Below are 26,828 nucleotides of genomic sequence, written 5' to 3' on the forward strand. Positions count from 1 at the left end.
CATTCATCATGATTGCTTCCTTGCCTTTCTCACACATAGTTACATTTCTTCCCTGTTATATAAACCCTAGTTTTAGTGAGATAGACAGATGGATTTGAGACTGAGCTTCCGTCTCCTCAGCTGCAGCGCCCAATTAAAGCCTTCTTCCTTAGCAATACTTGTCTCAGGGATCAGCTTTCTGTGCAGTGAGCTACAGGACCTAGACTGAACCCCTCGTGTTTTGATAACAATAGCTTTGGATAGACTTAAACTCCTTTTTCCTGGAAACAGTTTTTTTACTTGACTTCTAGGTGTTGCTTTCTTGCCTCCTTCTTTGTACCTACTCCTACTCAGCCTCTTTTGTTGACTCTGCCTCATCTGCTCAGTTTCTTCCCTTGGAATGATCTGGGTCTCAGTTTTTAGATATCTTTTCTTTATATTTGGAGCCACTCCCTAGATGCTCTCACCAATATTTATAATGCTGATAACTGTCAAATGTATATCTCTAATCTGGGCTGACTGGAGAAATAAATTCATATTCACTAACTTCAAATTCATACATCTAATCTTCTACTCAATTTACTCCTGGAAGATTTTATTATATATGGCATAACAAACCCAAAATATGTGGTAGGAATACAACTCTTCAACTATTTCTAAGACGTCTCTATATTTCCTAGGGATCCCACATCCCCATTAAGTTAAATTGGGATCATGTGCATAGCTCTGGCAGTTAAAAGCATATTTACCTGTTTCATCTCTTTCCTATCCTACCATAGGTACATTGGAGACCATGTGTTCCACATACTGTATGCATGAAGTGTAGGAAAAATGATCAACATATGTAAGACTTCATGTAAACTCGATCAAAATTATAGAAAGTTGCATCACTGAGATTTAAAGCCTATTTTGTTAGCTTGCTAAGCATATCCCAATATACAGTCTGATAACGTGAAGTGAGGGTGCTGCTGTAAAACATACCTAAAATCTGACATAGTATCAGCAACTCATTAATGGCAGACAAGGAAACTGATATCATAGGTTTGAAAAAATTAAGAGTTATTTTATTAAATGGCAAAATAAGTTGTAAAACTGGCATCTGCAACAGCTTGGGATTCAGACCATGTGCCTAAAGCTCCTAGAAGAAAGGTTGGAAAAGAGTAAATTGGCAAGGAGTATATTTAGTTTGCTGTTGATTGCGATTATCCTCTCCCTGTTCCTCTGCTAACTGTTGGATTTGTATGGGGTGAATAATAACTCGTCTTTTCAGTTAATAGGTCTGTGAATGAAGAGCAGCTTGGCTGGGCGTGGTAGCTCATGCCTGTAATCCCAGCACTTTGGGAGGCAGAAGCAGGTGGATCACCTGAGGTCAGGAGTTCGAGAACAGCCTGGCCAATGTGGTGAAACCTGTCTCTAGTGAAAATACAAAAAATTAGCTGGGCATGGTGGCGCATGCCTGTTATCCCAGCTACTTGGGAGGCTGAGGCAGAAGAATAGCTTGAACCCGAAAGGCAAAGGTTGCAGTGAGCCGAGGTCGCGTGCCATTGCACTCCAACCTAGGCAACAAGAGCAAAACTCCGTCTAAAAAAAACTGGGCAGGGCACAGTGTCTCACGTCTGTAATCCCAGCACTTTGAGAGGCCAAGGCAGGTGGATCACCTGAGGTCAGGAGTTTGAGACCAGCCTGGCCAACATGATGAAACCCCCATCTCTACTAAAAATACAAAAAAATTAGCCAGACTTGATGGCGCCTGCCTGTAGTCCCATCTACTCGGGAGGCTGAGGCAGGAGAACAGCTGGAACCTGGGAGGCAGAGGTTGCAGTGAGCCGAGATCGCACCACTGCACTCCAGCCTAGGCTACAGAGCGAGACTCTGTCTCAAAAAAAAAAAGGAGTGGCCACATTATATCTGATGAAGACTAGTAAATATATCCTGGAAAGCCTATTATTTGGGCAGCGTGCAGTCACTAGAAGAGATTTGGGGTTGTCTCTAATGAGAATGAGTTGAGTATAGTCTATGTTTTTAAGAAGAGATAAAGGATAGACTATGATAGAGGCAGTGCTCACCAAGTACTATAGGAACTTCCTTACGTTTACCAACCTGCCTTGCCATATGTTGGTGGTAGTCCCAGTGACTAATCCCGGCCAATGGACTTCAGTAGAAATGATGTGTGTCCCTTATGAACTGAGGCAATTGAAAGCTGGGATGTATTCTTTATCCTCTTCTGTTTTGGCAATGTTGGAGGCAGTTAAGCTGTATCAACATTCTGGATGATAAGGCTACAGAATAGAGTGGTGCTGTGCTGCGCTACAAGCATTGGACTCGATTCCCAACTTTATTACACCAAGCCTCTGAGATTTAGACTACAACTGTTAACACCTAATGGCCTAAGCTATACTGATTCAGGAAAGGTCCAACAAATCTCTATTTCAACCTTTCTCTTGTACTTTCTTCTCCTCCAGTTATCCTTAGCTCAATAAACAGAAACTGTCCTTTGTTCCTAGTTGCTCAAAACAAAATCCTTGGAGTAATTTTTGACACCTGCCTATTTTTTACACTTCATGTGTAATTCTACAGCATATTTTGTTGACTTTTATTTGAAATATATCCAGAATCAGACCAGCCTGACCAACATGGTGAAACCTATCTCTACTAAAGATACAAAAATTAGCTGGGCGTGATGGTGCATGCCTGTAATCCCAGCTACTTGGGAGGCTGAGGCAGGAGAATTGCTTGAACCCCAGAGACAGAGGTTGCAGTGAGCCGAGATTGTGCCGCTGCACTCCAGCCTGGGCGGTGAAACTCCGTCTCAAAGAAAAAAAAAAAAAGCCACTAAATTCCCTCCCTCCTACCCTCCACTTCATCTTCTGCCACTTTATCTTCAAGCCTTACTGGCTAAGTCACTTAGCAGTTGGGTTATTTTCAGCATGAAATTTAACCCTTCTGAGATGCAGTTTTCTCATCTATAAAAAAAAGTCATATTAATAGCTATCGTATGGGATTCATGTAGAAAATAATTGTAGTAATAATGATCAAAATAATTTTTTTAAGTGAAGCTTACATAGTACTTACTACATACATAGGAATTATTTTAAATTAAATTAACTCATGTACTCCTCCCAACAATCCCATGAAGATTATTATCATTATCCGCATTTTTAGGCAAAGAAAATGAGGCAGAGAAAATTAGATAATTGTCCAAGGTTGCGTAGGTAGTCAAAGTTAAAATTTGAACCCAGGCAGTCTAGCTCTAGAGTCTGAATGCTTAATGACTATATTTTGAGACATTAAAATATAAAATGTCTGGTATATGTTTAGAGCTTAACACTGGTTCATCTTCTTCCCTCAATAATATTGTTAAAATATGATTTTACAGAAGTGAAAGACAAATCTGGTATAGAGGACAAGTAAAAATAAATATGCCTTAGGAAATCTCTCATCACTACATGAACAAAGAAACAGTAATACATTTTTTTCAAAAATAAAAACAAAGTCAGTAAGAAAGAATAATTTCCTAGGAAAAATTATCCAAAAGCATAATCCAAAAAAGTAATCTTTCTAAACTTAAATGCTATGAATCGGACCTTGGAACAAATGTTATAGCAATGAAGTTTCCCCTTATGTCAGAATAGATTCTATGAAATTTTCAATTGACTTAAAATGGATTATTTCTATTTGTGGTCTTTGCTGCTTCAGTGTTTAAGCCAAAATAGCAAGAGTAAGCCAGAGTTTATACAATAAGGACCTGTTTTATTTAAACCTGAGAAGTGTGAACTTGCTCCCTGTTGTAAATACCAGAAAGCTCAAATACATTTATATGGTAACACTTTCATTGGAATATATTTTTTTAATATGAGCCTTTATACTGATCACCACCATAAGATTAAGAAATGCCAACTGAATCTTCTTCCTCTCAGAAATAACTGCAAAAATAATCTTTTGGAAGTCAATCTTAAAACCTTGAAATAAAAGCTTACCTCGTTTGCTAGGTTGAGAAGAGAATAGACCATCTACAGCATAGGACGTCTCAGAATCCCTCTCCTCCACTAGCTGTTCTTTTAGCTTTTCCAGCTGATAAAATTGTAAAATGACAATTAATTGGTCTTCTATAAAACCATGCTGTCGACCGGGCGTGGTGGCTTATGCCTATAATCCCAGCACTTTGGGAGGCCGAGGCAGGTAGGTCACGAGGTCAGGCGATCAAGACCATCCTGGCTAACACAGTGAAACTCTGCCTCTACTAAAACTACAAAAAATTAGCTGGGCGTGGTAGCAGGCACCTGCAGTCCCAGCTACTCGGGAGACTAAGGCAGGAGAATGGCGTGAACCCAGGAGGTGGAGGTTGCAGTGAGCCAAGATTGCACCACTGTACTGCCACGGCAACAGAGCGAGACTCCATCTGAAAAAAAAAACAAAAAACAAAAAACAAAAAAAAACCATGCTGTTCTCTGTTGAAGAGGAAAGATAAAAGAAAGAAAAAAAAGAGAGAAAATGGATGAAAGAAAGGAAGAGAGAAAAAGGAGGAAATAGAAACAAAGGAAGAAAAAAACAAAAAAGAGAGAAGAAAAACAGGGAGCATGCATTTAGGGGCTGACTAGGAAAGGTACATGACTCAACAAAAGATCAGAAAGAAACAGGTTTTGGGCAAAGGAAGTCACCTCTGGGTGTTAATGGGGAACATGTAAATACAGCCTGTGTACTTGGACTTCTTTTGTGTCACCTATAATGAGCAGGTCTTTTCAAGGAGCTACAAATTATTATGTCAATGCTTGGGTTTCCTGAATTTTTTGTCTTTTCTAGCTGGAAGGAAAAAGTATTTTGAGGCCCTAAGGTTTCCATCCAGAATTCAACTTATTTTAATTTTTAATTTTAGTAAGGTTACTAATTGCCTTAGGCCCTAAAGAACTAACTACAAAAGTAGGGTTCAGCCTGGACCACTGTTTATCTCCATGTTGGTGCTACTCAGAAGAGAATCATGAGAATAATTCTCTCTCCCAAAGGGCCAGTTTGCAGAAAAATGGAATTGCATGGAGAAAAGGGTGTTACTACGGGTCCCCGTCAAGAAGGCAGCACTTCAGGCTCTTCACACCAGCTGCTTCAAGCCAAACAGCTTGACTTTTATATGTTTCATTTGCTGGGAAAACATAACATTTGGGGGAAAAAAGATTACCACTGTTTAAAAACAATAACATCCATCTATTTACAGCCTCCCAATCTACAGATGAGGAGATTTCAGTCTAGAGAATTTGTTTGCCCCAGGTTTCACAGTTTGGTAATTGCAAAGCTAAAATTAGAATCCAGATTTCTAGACATTATAAAGAATGATCACTTCAGCCATAGTTTTGTTTTGTTTTGTGTTAGTATAACTTGATTTTTCTTTTTCTACAAAATAGCTTCACCCTTTGTTTAGCAGGAATAAAAATTTTACATTGTAGTATTAATAATTTATTTTAAAAAACATTGTGTCAAGAAGAAATTTCCTTAAAATTGTTATTAAAACTGCTCATTTAAGTATTGCACATTCTCACCTGGTTAAGTTCTTCCAGTTTGTTAGGCAATGCTAGGTCTGCAAGACACATTTGTCACATGAAAAAACGTACATTGCAAGTAATATTTAATTTGCTTCAGTACACACATTTAAGATCTTACATAGAAAGCATAGGTCTTTTTCATATGATTTGACATCACCCATCCATTCCTAATATAAAACCTCCAGTATATTTCCAATGCCCATAGTATTGAAATGCAATCACTTATGTCATCTGAAATATGTAATTTTCAACAATTAGCACAAAGTTTTTCTAAAGTAGACCATAGTTCTAGCATGACCTATTATTTAGAAATAAACTATTTTTGCTGGCATGTGGAAATTCTCATAAAACAACATTAAATGGGGTTGTGGGGTGGGGGAAGCAAGCCATGTATTCTATGTATAATTCAATCAAGGAGAAAATTCTCCAAAATACTAAGGCTAACTTGCTCCAGGTTTTAAAATTTGGGTACAAATTTTTTGTTTTTATAAATTTCACTTATTTTTCAATAAGAATATATTATTTTTAGTTTAAAAACCCTGAATTTTAAAAGTATTTATTAAGTTATTCTTTTAACCAGCATTTTGTTCTATGAATACAGACATTTTTAGATTACTTCAGATGTTGTATGGGAGAGTAGCACAGTATCATGTTGTCACATTTTCTCTTAAGCTAGACTTGTTAAATTTCTGAAAAAATCTCAGTCATTTCTTGGAGGACAATCTCATGGATATTTGTAAGTCAGATTCTCCTGTTCTTCAAATAAAAATAATCTCAATTGGGGTAGTCTAAATTTTTCATTCATCATCTGTACTCCAACCATTTCTTAAAATTGAAAGAATTTGATTAAAATAATGCTAAATTAACTACAACAAAGCTGCAGTTAATTTGTGAAATTTCTAGAAGAAACCTATAATACTTTTGAAACATTTAATAAAAGGAAATACTAGTGGTACTAGTGGAGAACTGCATAGATGAGAAGAAAATATGAATAAAGGTAACCATTTTTTTTTACTATATGTTTACCAATCTCATTAGGACCCTCAAATTGACCAAAATAGGCTTTTAATATTTGTTAATAACTCCATGGATTTAACATAAATATAAAACAAAAAAGTAACTTAAATCTTTAGTGTAGCATTTAAAAGAGTAATTATTTCATTTAATATAAATTAACATTAAGAAAAAGCAAGTCTCAAGACAAAATAGATTGTTATTTTTTAAGAAATAGAGCTTGACTTTATCCTTAACTCACCAGTATTAAAAGGTCTTTGGAAATCAAAATTTTTATTCAGTAGAGCCAGCAATAGTTCCTCACGATTTGTATATTTTTTATCTGGAAATATTTCATTTCCTGTAATGATCAAAAACCACCATTTTCAATTTGTCACCGAAAATATTTCTAATTAAATTGGTCTTACAGGCTACTATCAATTTCTATATTTAACAACAAAAGAAATGTAGAGAGAGTGTATAGTCCAAAGGGATGGGTCATTTAAAAAATTATTGAATATATATTAATTGAATATGGACAGTCAAAGACAGACAGACACAGAAAGAGAGAGAATATATGCATATACCTGGAGGTTGCACCCTAAAGTTTTACTTGTGATTACTTCTGAGTAGAAGATTGGAGATGAATTTTACTTTCTTCTTTTTAATCTGTGTTTCTGGAATTTTCTACTATTTTATTTAACATAAGTATAGACTAAAAGTAGTTTTCAAATAAAAATATAACATTCTATTTTGTGATTTTATTTGATATACACATTTATATACACATTTATATATATAAGCCAGTTTGTGTTCTGGGAATTTCCTTCAAAGCATCCAAGGAAGATTGTGACAAAGCTAGGATGGTGTCTACCTCTTCCGTATTAACATCTTTTCATCTATGTCAATTTACCTCACAGCCATTCATTCCTCAGGTCCCTAAATGTCTCAGTACTGTAATTATCTTCATTCCGGAGTAGAAATTGAGACAAGAGACTTCTAGCAAGCTATAAAACATGAAGATTCAACAAAATATCCATTGACAAATAATTCAATTGAAATAATAATTAGTATATTACAATGAACTTTAGTGAGATGGTCTGAAAAATTAAACCTTTATCACATAATTTCTGTAAGATCATCTTTTCTTCTCCCTGCCTCTTTGTATTAACTGTTAGAGTGTGAGTAGAAGCAATATTAATGAGATTTAAGTTTAGGAGTGAGTACTGTGGTTTCAGCTAGAGAAATGTCTTATAAGTTGACTGGACTATTTCTTAAAATTACCTGTCTTTCCTGTCTCTACAAAATGTTAGTTGATAAATTCAAACAATTAAATGGCTAATTAAAAGAAGAAAATGAATAATTTGGGGCAGGTGACAGGATCACAGTTTTCTACATTAACCAAAGATATTTAAGTGTTGCTCATTTCTTCAATTTTCTTTGCTTCATGAACATAAAAATTACCGGTAAAATTTTCTTTTGAGTATTTAAAATACCAACAGAATATCAAATTTTGCTCAGCATCAATTATACAAAGACTCTCAGAGATAGTTTAGTTTGAAAGAAAAACATTATTATGAAATAATGTAATTTTTATTTTAATCATTCATTAAAAATGTTAAATTGCAATCTTTAAAATGTTTCCATTGAAAAAAAGAAGAGATATTTCAGAGCCAGATAATAATTACTTGTTTCAGAAAGACAACTATGGTAAGAGAAACAGATTCATTACCTTCAATTTAGAAAATGTATATGACTAAGAGTAATGTAACTAGAAGAGTATGGATCTAAAGCTTTTTTCCCCTTCATTCACAATCCATTCGTCTGCAGAGTTAAGTGAAACATTTTTCAAAAAACAAAACTGATAGATTTGCCTTTCTTTATTAGTTTTGCTTCCGATAATTATACCTCCATAACTCTTTGTCCTCAGAAATTCCTTATCACTATCTCTTAAGAAAAAAACCTCTTTTAATGGGAGTCTCTGAAGAAAAACTTTTCTCAAGGAATTTTAAAAAGTTGATTTCTAAAGTAAGATATTGGCTAAAAAAAAAGCAATAGAAAATAAGTCTTTTGTTTCTTGTTTTCATACTTAGTTTTAAAACAGATAGAGCTTTAAAAGAAAAAAATATATATTTTTAATGTTTCTATCTTTGAACAGAGTTAATATTAATAAAGGAAATATTTGAATATAAAATATCTGAGTGTAGACACATTTGACACAAAAGATGGCAAAGCTGCTCCAATATGAGAGAGTGTTTTTGCAAATATTACACAGAAAATGTTGATTCACTGCTACTTGAGACACTGAATCTGAAGAAATTTAGTTGTCTCTTTGCTTTCCATCTACATGGGAAGGTTTTCACTGCACAGAGACAAGGAATTTTACCAGAAAGAAATCTGGAAACTCCCAAAACGATTATATTCACAAAAATAAATTTCCCATAATCTTCTTGGTCATGATACTCGTTCTTCCTCCTTTGTGTTAGGCAGTTTGCCCAATTTCAGCTCATTCCCTCAGGCACGCTTTTATATGGTCCCCACCAGATGGAAGTTGGGAGGACTGTGCCATTTGTCTTAGAGAGTTCTAACACACAGAAAAAAGCTGATAACCCCAACTTTGTAGTCTGTGTCAGCAGATAAATGCTTATTTTAAAATTATATCAGAAGACTAAAAGAAGTCAAATAGTGGATATAAAAAATGTATACATGGAGAAGAGCTCACTCTAATCTTGGACTATCTAGATAGAAAATAACCTTACTAATAATTTAATCTTCCTTATTTACATATAATAAAACTGAGATCAAAGAGGTCTCTGAGAGAAATGGTTCCACTGTGCTGTCAGTGATATATGCATATCACTGTGCGGCATTCTGAGGTCAGAGGTGTTATTTAACTGTAATCTAGCAAATGCTTTAGAGGCAGATTTTTCTCTATTTCATATACACATGAAATTAGAAGTTACAGTTACCTAATCCTAATTTTGCAAAGTCTTCAGCAAATAATCACATTTTTCCTCTCATATTTACATTATGTTAGAAACATTGGAAATCTCAATATTTCATAGAAAGAGCAATGTAGACCTACCAAATGTAATGATGGTGGCTGGCCAAAGATAAAATGTGAGTGTCATGGATAAAATCCAGAATCTTTGATTCCCAGGCTTGTATTTAGGTCTCTGAGACTACTTGTTTTTCAATGGGAAAAGTCCTCATAAATAAATAATAAGGGATTATGCAATTTTATTTCCTCTGCCAACAGAACTACTCTACTTTTTATTGATTGAGGTAACAAGGTCTAGTAAAATGGAATTAGAATCAGAAACTGGAGATTGGATCCCTTTTCTCAATGTAATGTCATGTAAACAAAATGTATTACATTCTGTCTGGGTTCCCCTTAAATAAGCTGAGAGGAAAGTAAGCTGACTTCCTGACAAGTGAGTTAGAGGAGAGAAACAGCAAGAATTTCAGGCTGGAAAAGGTATTAGAGAACATCACTTCAAGTCACTATTTTGGAAACATAAAGAAATGTATTAAAGTTTCAATGAGGCTAAGTTGTTTGCCTGATAAATCATCACTAAATCTCGCTCTACGAATTCTCAGTTTAAGAGCTACTTTTTCTGTAGAAGCACCAAAAATTTTAAATAAAAATTATGTAAATTATAATATTATAAGAGCAGAAACTTACTTTCACTAATTTTGTCATGCTGTATATTTTCTAGCTGTCATAGATGGAATTATTTCATTTAACAGAAGTATCCTAAGCACGTTGGAAATGTGATAAACAATGTGTGATGTATGTGTTAGCATTGCCCTCCTGAAACTGCTATGATTTCCCCCAACGCTTTATTTTCCTCAAATCTCTGCAAATACAAGTTTCTGTCTTGATGTGTTTTTCATTGCTGTACTCTATTTTCATAAAGAACTTACTAATAGTCTTGTAAGATGAAAATCTCCTTTTCCTTTCCCCAAGATAGAGTTTTGAAACATGAAGGATGCATTACTATTTATACATTCCCAATCTTTGGTCATGGACTATAAATGAGAAACAAGTGCCCCAATATTTAAAAAAAAAAATAAAGTATAGTTGAAGTGAATTTAGTGCAATATTGGGTAAAATTAATTTGGGTAAAATTAATCTACTTGAAAAGAACAGCATTGAAGATGACATTTAATTCTGACCAGCAACTACTTAAGGGAGATTTGGCTATTAACTAATATTTATTCCTTAAAACATTATTTCAACAATGGCAGAAAAATCAAATTTGTTCAAATAGAAATAGAAGAATTACTTACCCACCTGTAGGATTTTAAATTGATATGCACGTACCTTCAGTAAGATATGGTCGTCCATGCACAGAATGTAAAAAAATCAACACGGATAACAAAGTTAGGAGTCCAAAGCAAAGAGTGCTTGAGAGGATCTTGTTTATGTTAAAAAAAATCTTCTGGACTAGCAAAGAAACAGACTTTCCAGGTCAAGATGGATATTTCTATAGCTTTGAAATTCAGTAGAGCTTAGTTGCAAAAGACAAGTGTGCCTCAGTTACGAATGATCTAGATGAAGGAAAAAGAAAGAAAGAAAAGAAACCTATAAAATGCAATGCACCCTGTCAACATGATTCACTACTTGAAGAAGTGACAGATTTGTTACAGAGTCAATGGCAGGAAGAACCCAATCAATACATCTCATAACCGCCCATTTCACTAAAAGCAGATATTCCTATGCATGCCCACACATTCAAATAGATGCACAAGCATGAAGCAAAATCTTGAAATAAAAAAACTGTTGGATTTTCATAATTTATGGTTTAATTTCCTGATTCCAGGATTAATTAACCTCAAATCTTATTAATACTAAAGCTGAGAGCATAGCGGGCAGGTGAAAAGGGGAACAATGTCTTTCATTTGACTACTTTTGAGCTAGGTGGTAGTCTTCCTGACAGTGATGTTTTTTGCAACATCACTTTGTTCTTAACCAACTGAATAAACTAGAGAAAAGCTTAAATTTGAAATGAATCATAATGGGATCACATTACTCTCTCACTATATTAGAAAAGGATGGCTTCATTTTGTTTCAAGCAGCACTTTTAAAAATTAAGGCTGAATTTAATTCAAAGCTGGCAAATGTCCCATCAGTTACTCTCCTTAATACTTGCTTTAATTGTGCTGGTTTTCTTTTTAAGTCAAAGTCTTTCAGTATATCTCCAATTTCAATTTTATGGCTCCAGGGATGCTATAGTATAATGACCTCTGGTCTTGGCATTTACTTGTCCCAAAAGACTTCGGATGTATCCACTCTAAAATTGACTCCGTTCCAGTGCATACACTGCAGCACATGATGGTATTAACTAAGGAGAATGACTAATCTTTTTACTAACCTGTTGCTTTAATAAAGTTCCTGAATAAAATCTAAATTACTTAGTTCGATATTCAGGCTTGTTTTTCCTTTACAGTTTCATTTTTCACTATATATTTTTGTGTACCAGCCACATTAGACTACTAATTCATGAATATATCCTGCACTTTCTGCACTTCAGAGAGTTGCTGACATGGTTGCCTAGAATCCTTTATTCTACAACCTGCCATTTTACCTACTGATTCCTGAAGCTATTGATCAAATGCCACCAGAACTGTTTAGACTTTTGGATCTTTTTTCTACTTTGAGTCATAACTTTTTTTTTCTCCTTTGGACTGCCACAACATTTTGTTTGTATACCTACTATAGTTCAAAATTCATTTCTCCTTTCATTAGTTATGTATTTGTGTGTCTGCCTCCACTATCAAATTGTAAATACTTTGAGAGCAGTTACAGTCATAGTCATTTCTGTCCCTATGTGCAAGTATCATAGTGGTTTGCGGGAAAAATGAGTGAAAACATGTTTGATGTGTGACTAAATAATAACCAAAATTTCTACTAATTGAAAGGCAAAAATATAACCCCCTTAAACTTTATATCCAGTTATAAAGCTATATGAGCTGAAAGAATAATTGCAACTCTTTGTGTCTTACTTTCTTAAGTTTAAGAATTCAACCATGAACAATGATGAACCTAGATCCTAAAAACTTATTCTTCCATAGCATTTCAAAACCTCTGTCATTCAGATATACCTTGATGATATGTCCTTATTTATTTAATAAGTTATTTAAATTAGCTTTCTAAGCTCTATTTTTAAAACATTATATCAAGATGGAAAATAGGAAGTTAATGTCATGTGATGTAGGGAGAATATATAAATATGATGAAAGATTGTATAATGACAAGTCATATACTTAAAAAATGAGATATAAAATAATAAAGCTAATCAATAATTCAAAATAAAAACCTGAAAATAGGTTTCCAATGAAATTGGAAATTTAGATATGCACTGTATTAAAGACATATTCAGCTTTTATTGCCTTAATTTTAAAAATTAAGTATAAATAAGTTTATTCTATTTTTTAAAAAGTGTTGATGTAAACTGCAAGAGGAACTCCAATTCTCATGGGCAATAAATTTTCCTGAAAGTGGTAAAATAATTTAACTGTCTTTTGATAAGGTTGAATACTGATTATTCTTTTCTTTTCCTTTTTTTAAGATGGAGTCTCTCTCTGTCGCCCAGGCTGGAGTACAGTGGCATGATCGTGGTTCACTGCAACCTCCACCTCCCAGGTTCAATCGATTCCCCTGCCTCAGCCTCTTGAGTAGCTGGGATTACAAGCTAGCACCACCATGTCTGGCTAATTTTTGTGTTTTTAGTAGAGATGGGGTTTCACCATGTTGGTCACGCTGGTCTCGAACTCCTGACCTTATGATCCACTCGCCTCAGCCTCCCAAAGAGCTGAGATTACAGGTGTGAGCCACTGCACCTGGCCCCAAAATGAATAATCAGGGCCAGGCACCGTGGCTCACGCCTGTAATTCCAACTTTTTGGGAGGCTGAGGTGGGCAGATCACGAGGCCAGGAGTGCATATTTATAATTTTGTTTCACATCTTTTTTCCACAAAGTTTTAAGAAATCTGATATAATTTCCAAAATATTTTTTCTGCCATATTTTAGGTAATATTGGCAAAGTGATGAAAAATAAGTCCCTAGCTGTCCTTCCAAAATGAAGGAGAGATAAAGACTTTCCCAGACAAGCAAAAGCTGAAGGAATTCATCACCACCACACCAGTCTTACAAGAAATGCTAAAGGGAGCTCTTCGTGCTGAAAGAACTGAGTGCTAATTAGTAATTTGAAAGCATGAATGTATAAAACTCACTGGTAGAAGTAAGTACACAGTCAACTTCAGATGCTCTAATATTGTAATGGTGGTATGTAAGTCACTAATATCTTTAGTACAAAAGTTAAAAGACAACACTGTTAAAAATAGTGCTTTAGATTTATAAGCTACAATAATTTGCTAAGGAATACACAATATAAAATTATGTAAATTGTGACATCAAAAACAGAAAATATGAGGAGGTTAAGTAAAAGTGTAGAGTTATTTTACGTGATCAATGTTAAGTTGCTATCAGCTTAGGATAGTATGTTATAATAAGATACTTTATTTTAGCTTCATGGTAAGCACAAAGCAAAAACCTATGGTAGATACCAAAAGACAGAAAAATATGTAATCAAAGCATACCACTAGAGATAAATTTTAATCACAAAGGGAGACAGCAAGAGAAGCAGCAGCAAAGAAAGGATATACAAAACAACCAAAAAACAATTAACAAAATGGCACTAGTAATTTTTTACCTATAATTACCTTGAGTATAAATGCATTAAATTCTCCAATCAAAAGACATAGATGAATAAAAACAATACCCAACTATATGCTGTCTACAAGAGACTCATTTCACTTTTAAAAATATACATAAGTTGAAAGTGCGCCCGGCTCGGTGGCTTACACCTGTAATCTCAGCACTTTGGGAGACCGAGGTGGGTGGATCACAAGGACAGGAGATCGAGACCATCCTGGCCAACATGGTGAAACCCTGTCTCTACCAAAAAACAAAAATTAGCTGGGCGTGGTGGTGTGTGCCTACAGTCCCAGCTACTCAGGAGGCTGAGGCAGGGGAATCAATTGAACCCGGGAGACAGAGGTTGCAGTGAGCCGAGATCACGCCACTGCACTCCAGCCTGATGACAGAGTGATACTCTATCTAAAAAAGAAAAAAGAAAGTGAAAGGATGGAAAAAGATATTCCATGCAAATGAATAACAAAATAAATGGGATAGTTAAGCTTATATCAGATGAAATAGACTTCAAGACAAAAACTGTAAAACGAGACAAAGAAGGTCACTATGTAATGATAAAGGGGTCAATTCATCAAAAGGATATAACAATTTTAAATACGTCTGTACCGAATATTAGAGCAGCTAATTATGTAAAGCAAATATTAATAAATCTGAAGAGAGAGATCAGCTATAATACAATAATAGTAGATGATTTCAATACCCCATTTTCAACAATGAACAGATCGTACAGACAGAAAATCAACAGGGAAGCATGAGACTTAAATGAAACTTTAAACCACATGAAACTAACAAACATATATACGACATTTCATCCAACACCAGAATACACATTCTTCTCAGGTGCCTACCAAATATTCTCCAGGATATGTCATGTATTAGACCACAATTAACAAATTTAAGAAGAATGAAGTCATATCTTATATCTTCTCCAACTGCAATGGTATGACACTAGAAATCAATAATAAGGAATTTCAGAAAATTCACAAATACATGGAAATTAAACAATATGTTTTCTAAACAGCTAATAGACCAAAGTAGAAATTAAAAGGGAAATATAAGACTATCTGGAGACAAATGAAAATGGACACACAATGTACCAAAATGTATGGGATACAGCAAAAGTAGTTATAAGGGGAAAGTCTGTACCAATAAATGCCTATATTAAAAAAAAAGAAAAGATCCCAAATAAACACCTATTACATCTCAAGAAACTGGGAAAACAAATGCAGACTAAGCCCAAAGTTAGTGAGGGGAAGGAAATAATAAAGATCAGAGCAGAAATAAATGAAATAGAGACTAGAAGAATAATAGAAAAGAGCAAAGTAAATAGGACTTGTTTTTTGAAAAGATAAGAAAAATCCACAAAATGTTAGCTTGACTAAGATAAAAAGTGAGAAGACAAATAAAATCAGGAAGAATGTAATAGAAAAAAATAATTGATACCACAGAAATACAATTGATCATGAGACCACTACAAGCAACTGTATGTCAACAAATTGAATATCTTCAAAAAAATGGATAAATTCCTAAATTCAAACAACCTACCAAGACTGAATCATGAGGAAATAGAAAATCTGCATAGACCAGTAGTGAGTAAAGAGACTGGATTGGTAATAAAAAGTCTCCCATCAAAGAAAAGCCCAGAAAAAAATCTGATAGCTTCATTGCTGAATTCAACCAAACATTTAAATAACTAATACAAATCATCATCACACTCTTCCAAAAAATTTAAGAAGAAATAATACTTCCAAACTTATGAGGCCAGGATTACTCTGACACCAAAGCCAGATAAAGACATTACAAGGAAAGAAGCTACAAGCCAATATCCCTAACAAACATTGACACAAAAATCCTCAGCAAAATACTAACACACCAAGATCAACAACACGTTAAAATGCTCATTCACTGTGATCAAGTGTGATTTATGCTAGGGATACAAGGATGTTTTACACACACAAATGAATAAATGTGATCCACTGAATTAATCGAACAAAGAACAAAACTATACAAAAATTTCAACAGAGGCAGAAAAAACATGATAAAATCTATATGATGAAAACTTTCAACATATTAAGTATGGAATGAATGTACCTCGGCACAATAAAGCCCATATATGAAAAACCCATAGCTAACATTATATTCAAAGGTAAAAAGTTGAAACCTTTCCTTCTAGCATCAGAAACAAAATAAGTATGCCCACTCTCACCATTACTATGCAACATTATACTCAAAGTCCTAGCCAAAACAATCAGAAAAAAAGAAAGAAAAGGTATCCAGAACAATTAGAAAAAAAGAAAGAAAGGAAAGGCATCCATATAGGAAAGGAAGAAGTTAAATTGCCCCTGTCGCAGATGGCTTAATCATGTATATAGAAAACCCTAAAGATTCCACCCAGTAATTTAGAAATACTATATGAGTTCATTAAAGTTGCAGGATACAAAATCTACATTCAAAAATCACTGGCCTCTGTATATACTGACAATGACCTACCCAAAAATGAAATCAAGAATGTCATTTGCAATGGATATCCCCTCAAAAAATTATTAGGAATACATTTATCAAATAAGGTAAAAGACCTGTATACTGACAACAACAAAACATTGATGAAAGACACAAACAAATGGAAAGATAGCCTGCTTTCATGAATTAGAATAATTGATATTGTTAAAATGTACATACTACCAAAAGTGATGTATAGCTTCACCGCAATCTCTTTTAAAATTCCAATAACATTTTGTACAGAAATAGAAATAAAAGCAATCTTAAAATTTGTATGGAACTACAGAAGATCCCAAATAGCCAAAGCAATTTTGAGCAGAAAAATGCTGGAGGCATCACATATACTACATTACTACAATATACTACAATACTATCATCAAAAGAGCATGCCACTGGCATAAAAACAGATAAATAGACAAATGGAATAGTATAGAAATCCCAGAAGTAAATCCCATTTAAGATCAATTGATTTTCAACAAAGATGCCAAGAACACACCACAGGGAAAGGAGAGTCTTTTCAATAAGTGGTGTCAAAAAAACTGAATATTCACATTCAGAAGAATAGAAATAGACCCTTATTCCACACTATATGCAAAAATCAACTCAAAGTAGATTAAAGACTTAAGGCCTGATACTGTAAAGCTACTGTAAAAAAAAAAAAAAAACTACTTTTTTCTATTTCTGTACAAAATTTTATTGGAATTTTTAAGAGAGATTGCATTGAAGCTGTATATCACTATTTACTACTTTATCCCACACTATATGCAAAAATCAACTCAAAGTAGATTAAAGACTTAAGACTGGATTCTATAAAACTCTTGTAAAAATACACAGCTGAAAAGCTTCGTGACATTGATTTGAGCAATGATTTTTTGAGATACGATTCCAAAGCACCAGCAACAAAAGCAAAAACAGACAAATAAGATTACATCAAACTGAACAGTTTTTGCACAGAAGTTAGTATCCAAAATATCTAAGAAACTCAAACAAATCAATATCAAGAAAACAGCCCAGCTTTAAAATAAGCAAAAGACCTTATGGAGGGTCCTCAAAAAATTAAAAATAGAACTACCAGATGATCCAGCATTCCCACTACTGTTTATATATCTAAAAGAAATCAGCCAGGCGCAGTGACTCACGCCTGTAATCCCAGCACTTTGGGAGGCCAAGGTGGGTGGATCACGAAGTCAGGAGATTGAGAACATCCTGGCTAACATGGTGAAACCCCATCTCTACTAAAAATATAAAAAATTAGCCAGGCGTGGTGGCAGGTGCCTGTAGGCCCAGCTACTCAGGAGGCTGAGGCAGGAGAATAGCATAAACCTGGGAGACAGAGCTTGCAGTGAGCGGAGATTGCGCCACTGCACTCCAGCCTGGGCAACAGAGCGAGACTCCATCTCAAAAAATAAATAAATAAATAAATAAATAAATAAATAAATAAATAAAAAACAAATGAAATTAATATGTTCAGTGCTCTAACATATTCATCGCGGCATTATTCCCAATGGCCGTGATATTGAATCAAGCTATGTCTACGATGGGATGAAAATGTAAAGAAAATGTGGTATATATGCACAATTGAAATGTCTTCAGTCATTTAAAAGAAGAAAATCCTCTCATTTGTGATAAAATAGATAAACTTGAAGGATATTATGTTCAATAAAATAAGACAGACACAGAAAGACAAATAGTTTTGTCATAATTTCACTTTTATGTGGAATCTAAGAAAATGTGAACTATTAGAAGCAGAGAGGAGAATGGTAGTTACCAGGAGCTTGGGTTGTGGGGAAGGGAGAATGTGAAAGAGATGTTTAAAAGACACAAAATATCAGTTAGATAGCAGAAGTTAAGTTTCAGAAATCTGTACAGCCTAGTGACTATCATTAATAGCAATGTATTTTATTGTTGAAAATCACTAAAGAAGTAAATTTTAAGTGTTCTCACCACACAAAAATGTTGTATGTGAGGGAATCATATGCTAATTTCTTCAATTTAGTCATAACATAATGTATATATATTTCAATACATCATGTTGTACACAATAGATGTATAGAATTTTGTCAAATTTTTAATGAATTGATTTTTAAAAAGAGAAATAGACAAAGAAGTCCCTGTTTCATGACCATTTCCATCCACTTTGGGGGAAAGTCTGCAAAGATCTTTGATTAAATCTTTTATCTCTCTCTCTCCTTAATAAAATACTAAATTCTTGTCATGAGTGCATAACCAAATCATTCAAATAAAAGCAGATGTTTACTATTGATTGTATTGGATGGATAAATGAAGTTAGAATATTTGTTTGAGGAGTTCTTGTTATACACATTTATAGTATATAGCAATATTATTGTTGCCATTTATTGAGCAATCATCACATGCCAGGCCCTGTACTAAGCACCTCACAAATGGTACCTCATTTAATTTCCATAGCAATCCCTCAACAATTGTATAACAACTATAATTTTTCACCTTTTACAGTAAAAGAAGACAGTTTTGGAACCAAAAGTGAAACCCAGATCTACCCAACGCAGAGCTACATGCTTAACCCACATGATCTCTTGCCCACATATCACAATTGGGGAAACACAGAGATAGAAAATGATTGGTCCAATAACAGAGACCCCCATTTTAAAGAAAACTTAGAAACACTTTAACTTTGTATTTTCAATAGCAATACTTTAATAACTTAGTCTATGTATCAATGGCAGGATATAAATGGCATTTCCATTTTGTCAATGAAGGCGTCATCAAGTTATAATTTCCAGGGAACAGATAGCTTTAAGATTCACTTGCATCTGACTATTTCTCATGTTGAGTGACAAGAAACGCACAGATAAGTGTTTGTGTGGTGACTCAAACTGATTTGAATAATTACTTTCAGACTCCAGTAAGCTCTTGGCCTTATTACTTTTTCTGTAGTAAGAAAATTGAACAATTTTATTTTTACTTCTCTCTGACTATTAATTCTTGGTAGAATTCCTTACGTGTAGTTAAATGAAAAAAAAAGCGGAAGGAAGGAAGCAAAAGTAGAGTTTCTGACATCCTGACAAGACGGTGCTTGGAGTTCTTTTTTTCATTTAAGAGTTAACAATGGCCTGAATTTGTTGAAATAAAGTAGAAACATCTGTTCAAATACTTGGCCCTTTTTAAAAATTGAGTATTTTTATTGTTAAGTTGTAAGAGTTTATTGTATTCTGGATTCTAGTTCCTTATCAGATACATAATTTGAAAACATTTTTTCACAATCTGAGGGTATTTTCACTTTCTTGATCATGTCTTTTGAAGAACAAAGGGTTTTATTTGAAAAAAGTCCAATGTATCTATTTTTTCTTGTGTTTCTTGTTTTTAAGTACTATACCTAAGAAACTATTACCTACTTGAAAGTCACAAAGATTTATGCCTATATTATTATCTAAGAGTTCTATAGTGAAACTCTAAAATGTAGGTCTTTGATCTACTTTCTTTTTTTTTTTTTGAGACAGAGTCTGGCTCTGTCACCCAGGCTGGAGTGCAGTGGCACCATCTCAGCTCCCTGCAAGCTCCACCTCCTGGGTTCATGCCATTCTCCTGCCTCAGCCTCCTGAGTAGCTGGCACTACAGGCGCCCACCACGACACCCAGCCAATTTTTTGTATTTTTAGTAGAGACGAGGTTTCACCATGTTCACCAGGATGGCCTCCATCTCATGGCCTCGTGATCCACCCACCTCGGCCTCTCAAAGTGCTGGGATTACAGGCGTGAGCCACCACGCCCGGCCTGATCTACTTTGAGTAAAGTTTTATATATGGTGTGAGGTTGGGTTTCACCTTTATTTATTTATTTATTTTCACATGTGGATATCTAGATGTCTCACTACATTTGTTTAGAAGATAATTCTTTCCCCCATGAATGGTCTTGGTAGCTTCTCGTAGATGTATGGTTTTATTTGTGAACTATAAATTTTATTCCATTGACCAATTTGTCCATTCTTATACAAGTAAAATATTGTTTATTAATGTAGCTTTGTAGTAAGCCTTGAAATTGGAAAGTGTGAGACTTCTAATGGTCTTTTGTGAAAAGCTGTTTTGATTTCTCTGTATCCCTTGCATTGCCATATACATTGTAGGATCAGCTTGTCAATTTCTGAAAAAAAAAAAAAAAAAAAAGAGAGGTTGCAGGAGCGAAGCTAAGATTTTGGTAGAGGTTGCACTAAATTTGTGAATTAATTTGGAGAATTTTTCCATCTTAAAAATGTTATGCCTGGATCTGTGAACACAGAATACCTTTATAATTAATTAGGTCTTTAATTTCTTTCAATGTTGTTTTGTAATTTTCAGTGAACAAGTCTTACGTTTCTTTGGTTCAATTTACTCCAAAATATTTTATCTTTTTGATGCTATTTCAAGTGGAATTACTTTCTTAATTTTATTTTTTGCATTGTTCTTTGCTAAGACATGAAAGTATAATTGATTTTTGCATATTGATCTTATATTTTGCAATCTTGCTGAACCCTTTTATTAGCTCTAATATGTTTATTTGTTCATAGATTCCTTAGGATTTTGTACGTAGAAGATCATGTCAACAAATAGAGACAGTTTTACTCTTTCCTTTTCAATTTGGGTATCTTTTATTTCTTTTTCCTACCTAACTGTCCTGGTTAGAACCTCCAGTACAATGTTGAATAAAAGTGGTGAAAGTGGACCTCTTTGTCTTTTTCTTGAGCTTAGAGGGTAAAGCTTTCAACTTTTACTGTTAAGGATGATGTTAATTCTGGATTTTTTTGTAGCTGCCCTTTACCAGATTGAGGAAGTTCCCTTCAGCTTCTAGTTTGTTGAGTGTTTTTATTATGAAATGGTATTACATTTTGTCAAATGCCTTTTCCCCTCCATTGAGATGACTATAGAATAAAACTCCCCCAGGAGGCAGAAAGTGCGGTGAGCAGAGATCACGCACTGCGCTCCAGCCTGGGCAACAGAGAAAGACTTCGTCTTAAAAAAAAAAGAATAAAGTTCTCATCCTTTATTCTGTTAATATGGTGTATAACATTGATTAATTTTTGTTTGTTAAATAAACCTTGTATTCCAGGGGTAAATCTTATTTGGTGATGTTGTGTGTTACTTTTTATATGTTGCTGGACTGTTTACTAGTATTTTATTAGGAATTTTTGCATCTATATTTATAAGAGATGCTCTGTAGTTTTATTTTATGTGTCATTGTCCAGTTTTGATATCAGGGCAATACTGGCCTTGTAGAACGAATTGAAAATGGTCTCTTCTCTTTTAAGTTTTTGAAGAGTTTGTAAAGGATTGGTGTTAATTCTTCCTTAAACATTTGGTGAATTCAATAGTGAATTCATCTGTTGTTTTATTGTGGGAAGTTATCTTGAAATACTGATTCAACCTTTTTACTTCCATAGATCAATTCTATTTCTTCTTTATTTGGATTTGCTAATTTGTGTCTTTCTAAGAATTTATCCATTCCATATAGGTTTCTAATTGTTGGCATTCAATTATTCATAATATTCCTTTGTAACTATTTTGTCTCTGTAAGGTTGGCAGCAATATCCCCAAACTTGAAATGTGATTATATTTTTTAAATCTGTAAATATTCTGTCTTATCTTTATTAAGAAGAGCCATGAGATATACAGACATTTCATACAGAAGGGGCTTTGATCTAGTGGATGAGCATAGAGGCAGGAATTTTCAAACACAAACACGCTGTAATGTGGAAGTTTAGTCTATTTTCAAGCAGTATCTTCAATAGTGGTTGAGAACATGGAAGATGCCTAAGTAGAAGTGAGGGCCTGGCACAGTGGCTCACACCTGTAATCCCAGCACTTTGAGAGGCCGAGGTGGGGGCGGATCTCCTGAGGTCAGGAGTTCAAGACCAGCCTGACCAACATGGAGAAACCCTGTCTCTACTAAAAATACAAAATTAGCCGGGCATGGTGACACACGCCTGTAATCCCAGCTACTTGGGTGGCTGAGGCAGGAGAATCACTTGAACCTGGGAAGCAGAGGTTGCGGTGAGCCAAGATCGTGCCATTGCACTCCAGCCTGGGCAACAAGAACGAAACTCCGTCTCAAAAAAACAAAAACAAACAAACAAAGTGAGTAGGGGATTTTGGTCCAGCCTGAGGATTTCAAGTCAAGGATTAGACATACCGTTCTACCCTTGTATCACATTATGGAAAATAAAACATTATTTAGAATCGTTACCTAAGGGGAAACCACTGAGCAAGGATTCAACTGAAATATAAAGGCCCTGGTAATAGGAAGAGAGCAAAAACTGGATTCAAACTCCAGGGTCTATTAGAAGATGCAAATTTAAATTAGCACTGCCTTTGTAAGAAAAAAAACTCTCTAAGCCTAAGCATGTTGTAAGCAGCAGGAAACCAGACTCTCAGAATTGAAACCAGAGAAAAACACCGTCAAGAAAATGATTTGTGACTCCATTTAAAGGGTGGACTCCTTGGCCAACAGGAGCTATGAGCTACGATAAATGTCCATGTTCTCACTTACTTTCTTCAGCTTCCAGGGTGATGGTAGTTCTAGAAAAGGTCCATCCTATCAAGGATCAGGGTCTCTTATATGTATTCTTCCAATCTTCTCTGGAGCTTTTATATTATCAATTCCTTTTATAGCTTGCATCTTTAATCTCTCTCTCTACATAATTTTCCCAAGTATCATTAAAAAAAAAATCTTGACCGGGCATGGTGGCTCATTTCTGTAATCCTAGCACTTCGGGAGGCAGAGGCTGGTGGATCACCTAAAGCCAGGAGTTGGAGACCAGCCTGAACAACATGGTAAAACCCCATCTCTACTAAAAATACAAAAACATTAGCCGGGCATGTTGGCAGGTGCCTGTAGTCCCAGCTACTCAGGAGGCTGAGGCACAAGAATCGCTTGAACCTGGGAGATGGAGCTTGCAGCAGTGAGCTGAGATTGTGCCACTGCACTCCAGCCTGGGTGACAGAGTAAGACTCCATCTTAAACAACAACAAACCTTTTGTCTTCCATCTTAAAACAAAACAAAACACCAAATAAATTTTATTAGGACACTCATAATCTTCTGCCTACTATGTCTAGTCTTTCCATCCCATTCAGGCCAAACTTCCTAAAATAATTTTCTGCCTCTAATACTTTTCACATATTTACTCTTCAATCCGTTTGAATCTCACTCTCATCTTTCCCTTCACTGAAATACTAAAATAGCCCTTTCTAAAAGTCTTATTGCTGCTAAATCCAATAAACACTTGTCTGTCCTCATTTTCCTGGGTATCTTTGCAGTGTCTCCATTGCTGACAACAACCTGCTCCTTGGAAAACTCCCTAGTTTTCTTGTTTTCTCCTACTTTGCTGGTTGTTCTTTTTTAGTTTCTTTTAGCATTTCCTCTTTCTCTGACCTTTAAAAGATGAACTTTCTCAGGGTTTGATTCTAGATTTTATTTTATTATCATGCTGTGATATATTCCTAGTAGACACATGGGTTTAATTACTTTCTACATGTGAGTGACTCCAAAAGTTATACCTCTTTCCCCACCTCCTTTGTACCACACCTGCGCATCCAAAGACACTTTCCCATCTGGCTTTCTTAGGAGCTTCTCAACCATGTCACAAACTGAACTACTCATCTTTACCCTCATATATCATTTATTTTTCAGTATTCACTATCTTAGAAAATGGCTTGACCATTTACCCAGCAATTCATTCAAGAAACTCTTTCTTCTCTGTTGCCTCTTCTTTTCCAATCAATCACAAAGTCATCAATTAAGTCTCTTAAATATTTCTCAAACCTTTCACTCCTTCTATCTTACCTGCTCCCTAGATCAAGAAAGCATCATCTTAAACACCTGCACTGCTGAAATACCCTCAATAAGAAGTCTTCTCATATTCACTGTTTCTCCCCTTCATTCTCCACAAAGCTGTTAGAGTAATCTTTTGGAAATGCAATTATCAGTCTGTAATACTACTGTTTAAAATCCTTCAACTGTTTTCCATTACCCATAGATAAATATTGCGAGTCATAACATGATCTAGAAAGTCCTACATTACCCGCCTTCACTTACCTCTCAATCTCATCTATATCTGTCTTCCCCTTTTCACAATTCAACCACAAATACCCTTCTTTCAGTTCTTCAAAACTGTCAAGCAACTTTCTGCCACAAGGACTTTGCACCTGCAGGGAGGCATACTCCCCTTCCCCAACTTACACACACACACACACACACACACACTCCATTTTAAGCCTCAATTAAAGTTGTTGCTTCCGCTACAAAATCTCCCCTGATTTCTCCAGATTAAGCGGGTCATCCTGTCAGAGCCTTTCACTCCACTGTGTACATTTCCTGAACAGCTCATATCTCAACCGTAAATCAATTACTCTACGTTTTTGTACAGTGTCTCTCTCCATTGCACTATAAGCTTCAATATGCCACTGTGTATATTTACCTTGCTCATGACTGTGAACATATGGTTACTATCTCCAGTAACCACAATTCCTGGCCCATAATTGTTTGCCCAGAAATATCTAATAATTAAACAAATGAATAAAGAAATAGAGTAAGAGAACACTTGTGGTTCTGTTTGTGCTTCCATGTCTCTCCGTATAAAACTATTTCAAACCTCACCTGCTGGAGGGAAGTCTGATTATTTTACACACAAAATAGGTCTTTCTTAAGGAAAGTGGGAGGCTGAGTGTCTCCAAAATTAGGCAGGGCTGGGAATTTCAAATCCAGAATCTCATTGCCTAGAGGAAAAGATAGCAAGAGAAATCCAAGGCTTGCATATTTAGCTGTTTTTCTCCTAAATGGAGGAAATAACTGGCATTAAGGAAGTGAGGTAGAGAGGAATCAAACATGACTGTGGTTATTTGATAGGCAAATTAACTAAAAACAGATGAACACCTCAATGCATTCATAGAACAGGCAATAAAGTGTAATGATGCTTATTGCGCTTGGGAAACAACGTCAACATGAGAAAGAAAAAAAAAACCTTTTCTTTAAATGAGAATCTCTTCAAATGAAGAGGCTTCCTATAACTTCTGTGTCTTTTCTCCTTGTGTGTGCCTTTTGGATTTGGACTGTGGATTATCCTAAAAGTTTTGTCCCTGAGAGGTATCTGACTCATAGAGTAATATTAATACTTCTGTCCTTGGCCACTTTCCTAACTTTATTCTTATTAGGAACTAATTTCTTGAGTCTCATCTGCTCTTCTCTCACACTCATTTCAGCTTTTTCTTTTCTTTTACCCTGATAGCTGGTTTAGACCTTTCCTCACTGGTCAGTGGAGAGAGGAGAATGCTTTCAAGAGACCATTTCTTTGTTCACACAGTTCCCCTTGTCTAGAAGATCTTTATACTTCATTTAGCCTACCTGGAAAACTCATTATTTTAAAGATCTGAGATCCAAGGTCATATTTTCCAAAAATAATTGCTCAATTCTCTTTTTAGGACAAAATTAATTGCCTCTTCTTTCATATTCTTGTAGCATAATATAATGTGTTATTTTACCTGTTGCAATATATTCGTTAGTAATTAAGTCAAAGTCTGGGTCTCCCTCTAAATTCTGGGTAGCTTGAGGACAAGGATAGTAATGCCTCATTTTTCATTGCACTACACAACTTCTAGCCTGTGGTGTGGATTAAAGGAGAAAATAGATAATAAAATATTTAGCATTACACCTGGCACATAGTGTTAAAGTGGATAATTATTTTATCATCGATTATCCTAACTTAAATAATCTCTATTTACTAAGCAAATTAATTTTTAAAAAACCTTATTTATTGTGATAATGCACTTAAATAAGTATTTACATTGTCATTCAACAAGTTAAGTGTTCTTGGTCACCTACTTTAGAAAATAAATAACACTTTCTACTTCTGTCATATAACATTGAGAATTCCAAGCGCTGGGCTTCTGTCTCTAACATGTAAGATGTTTAGGCCAATTACATCTGAGATCCTTTCCCTTTGAACATTCCATGGCAATATTTTGATGAACCCTTTCTTATCATCAACTGTTGTCTACTTGTAACATGTATATTCATCTTTTTATTTTTTAGGGAAAAAAGGTAAGCCAAGATTCTTATACATTTAACACCCAATGTCGTACCCAGCACAATAATAGACCCAC

General features: G+C 34.9%; 1 protein-coding gene across 1 annotated transcript in view; it reads right to left on the bottom strand.

Moving 5' to 3' along the window:
* The window catches only part of UTS2B (urotensin 2B), a 35,372-nt gene extending 11,042 nt beyond the window's left edge, over window positions 1-24,330 (bottom strand). Inside the window, exons 1-5 of the mRNA XM_054480873.1 lie at window positions 24,228-24,330; window positions 10,831-10,953; window positions 6,766-6,864; window positions 5,508-5,545; window positions 3,957-4,050 (exon numbers count right to left, since the gene is read on the bottom strand). Coding sequence (XP_054336848.1) covers window positions 3,957-4,050; window positions 5,508-5,545; window positions 6,766-6,864; window positions 10,831-10,953; window positions 24,228-24,330 — 457 coding nt within the window. The remainder of the gene's footprint in view (window positions 1-3,956; window positions 4,051-5,507; window positions 5,546-6,765; window positions 6,865-10,830; window positions 10,954-24,227) is intronic.
* Window positions 24,331-26,828: the final 2,498 nt, after the last annotated feature.

The sequence above is a fragment of the Pongo pygmaeus genome, chromosome 2 (assembly GCF_028885625.2).
Source record: "Pongo pygmaeus isolate AG05252 chromosome 2, NHGRI_mPonPyg2-v2.0_pri, whole genome shotgun sequence".
Lineage (NCBI taxonomy): Eukaryota > Metazoa > Chordata > Mammalia > Primates > Hominidae > Pongo > Pongo pygmaeus.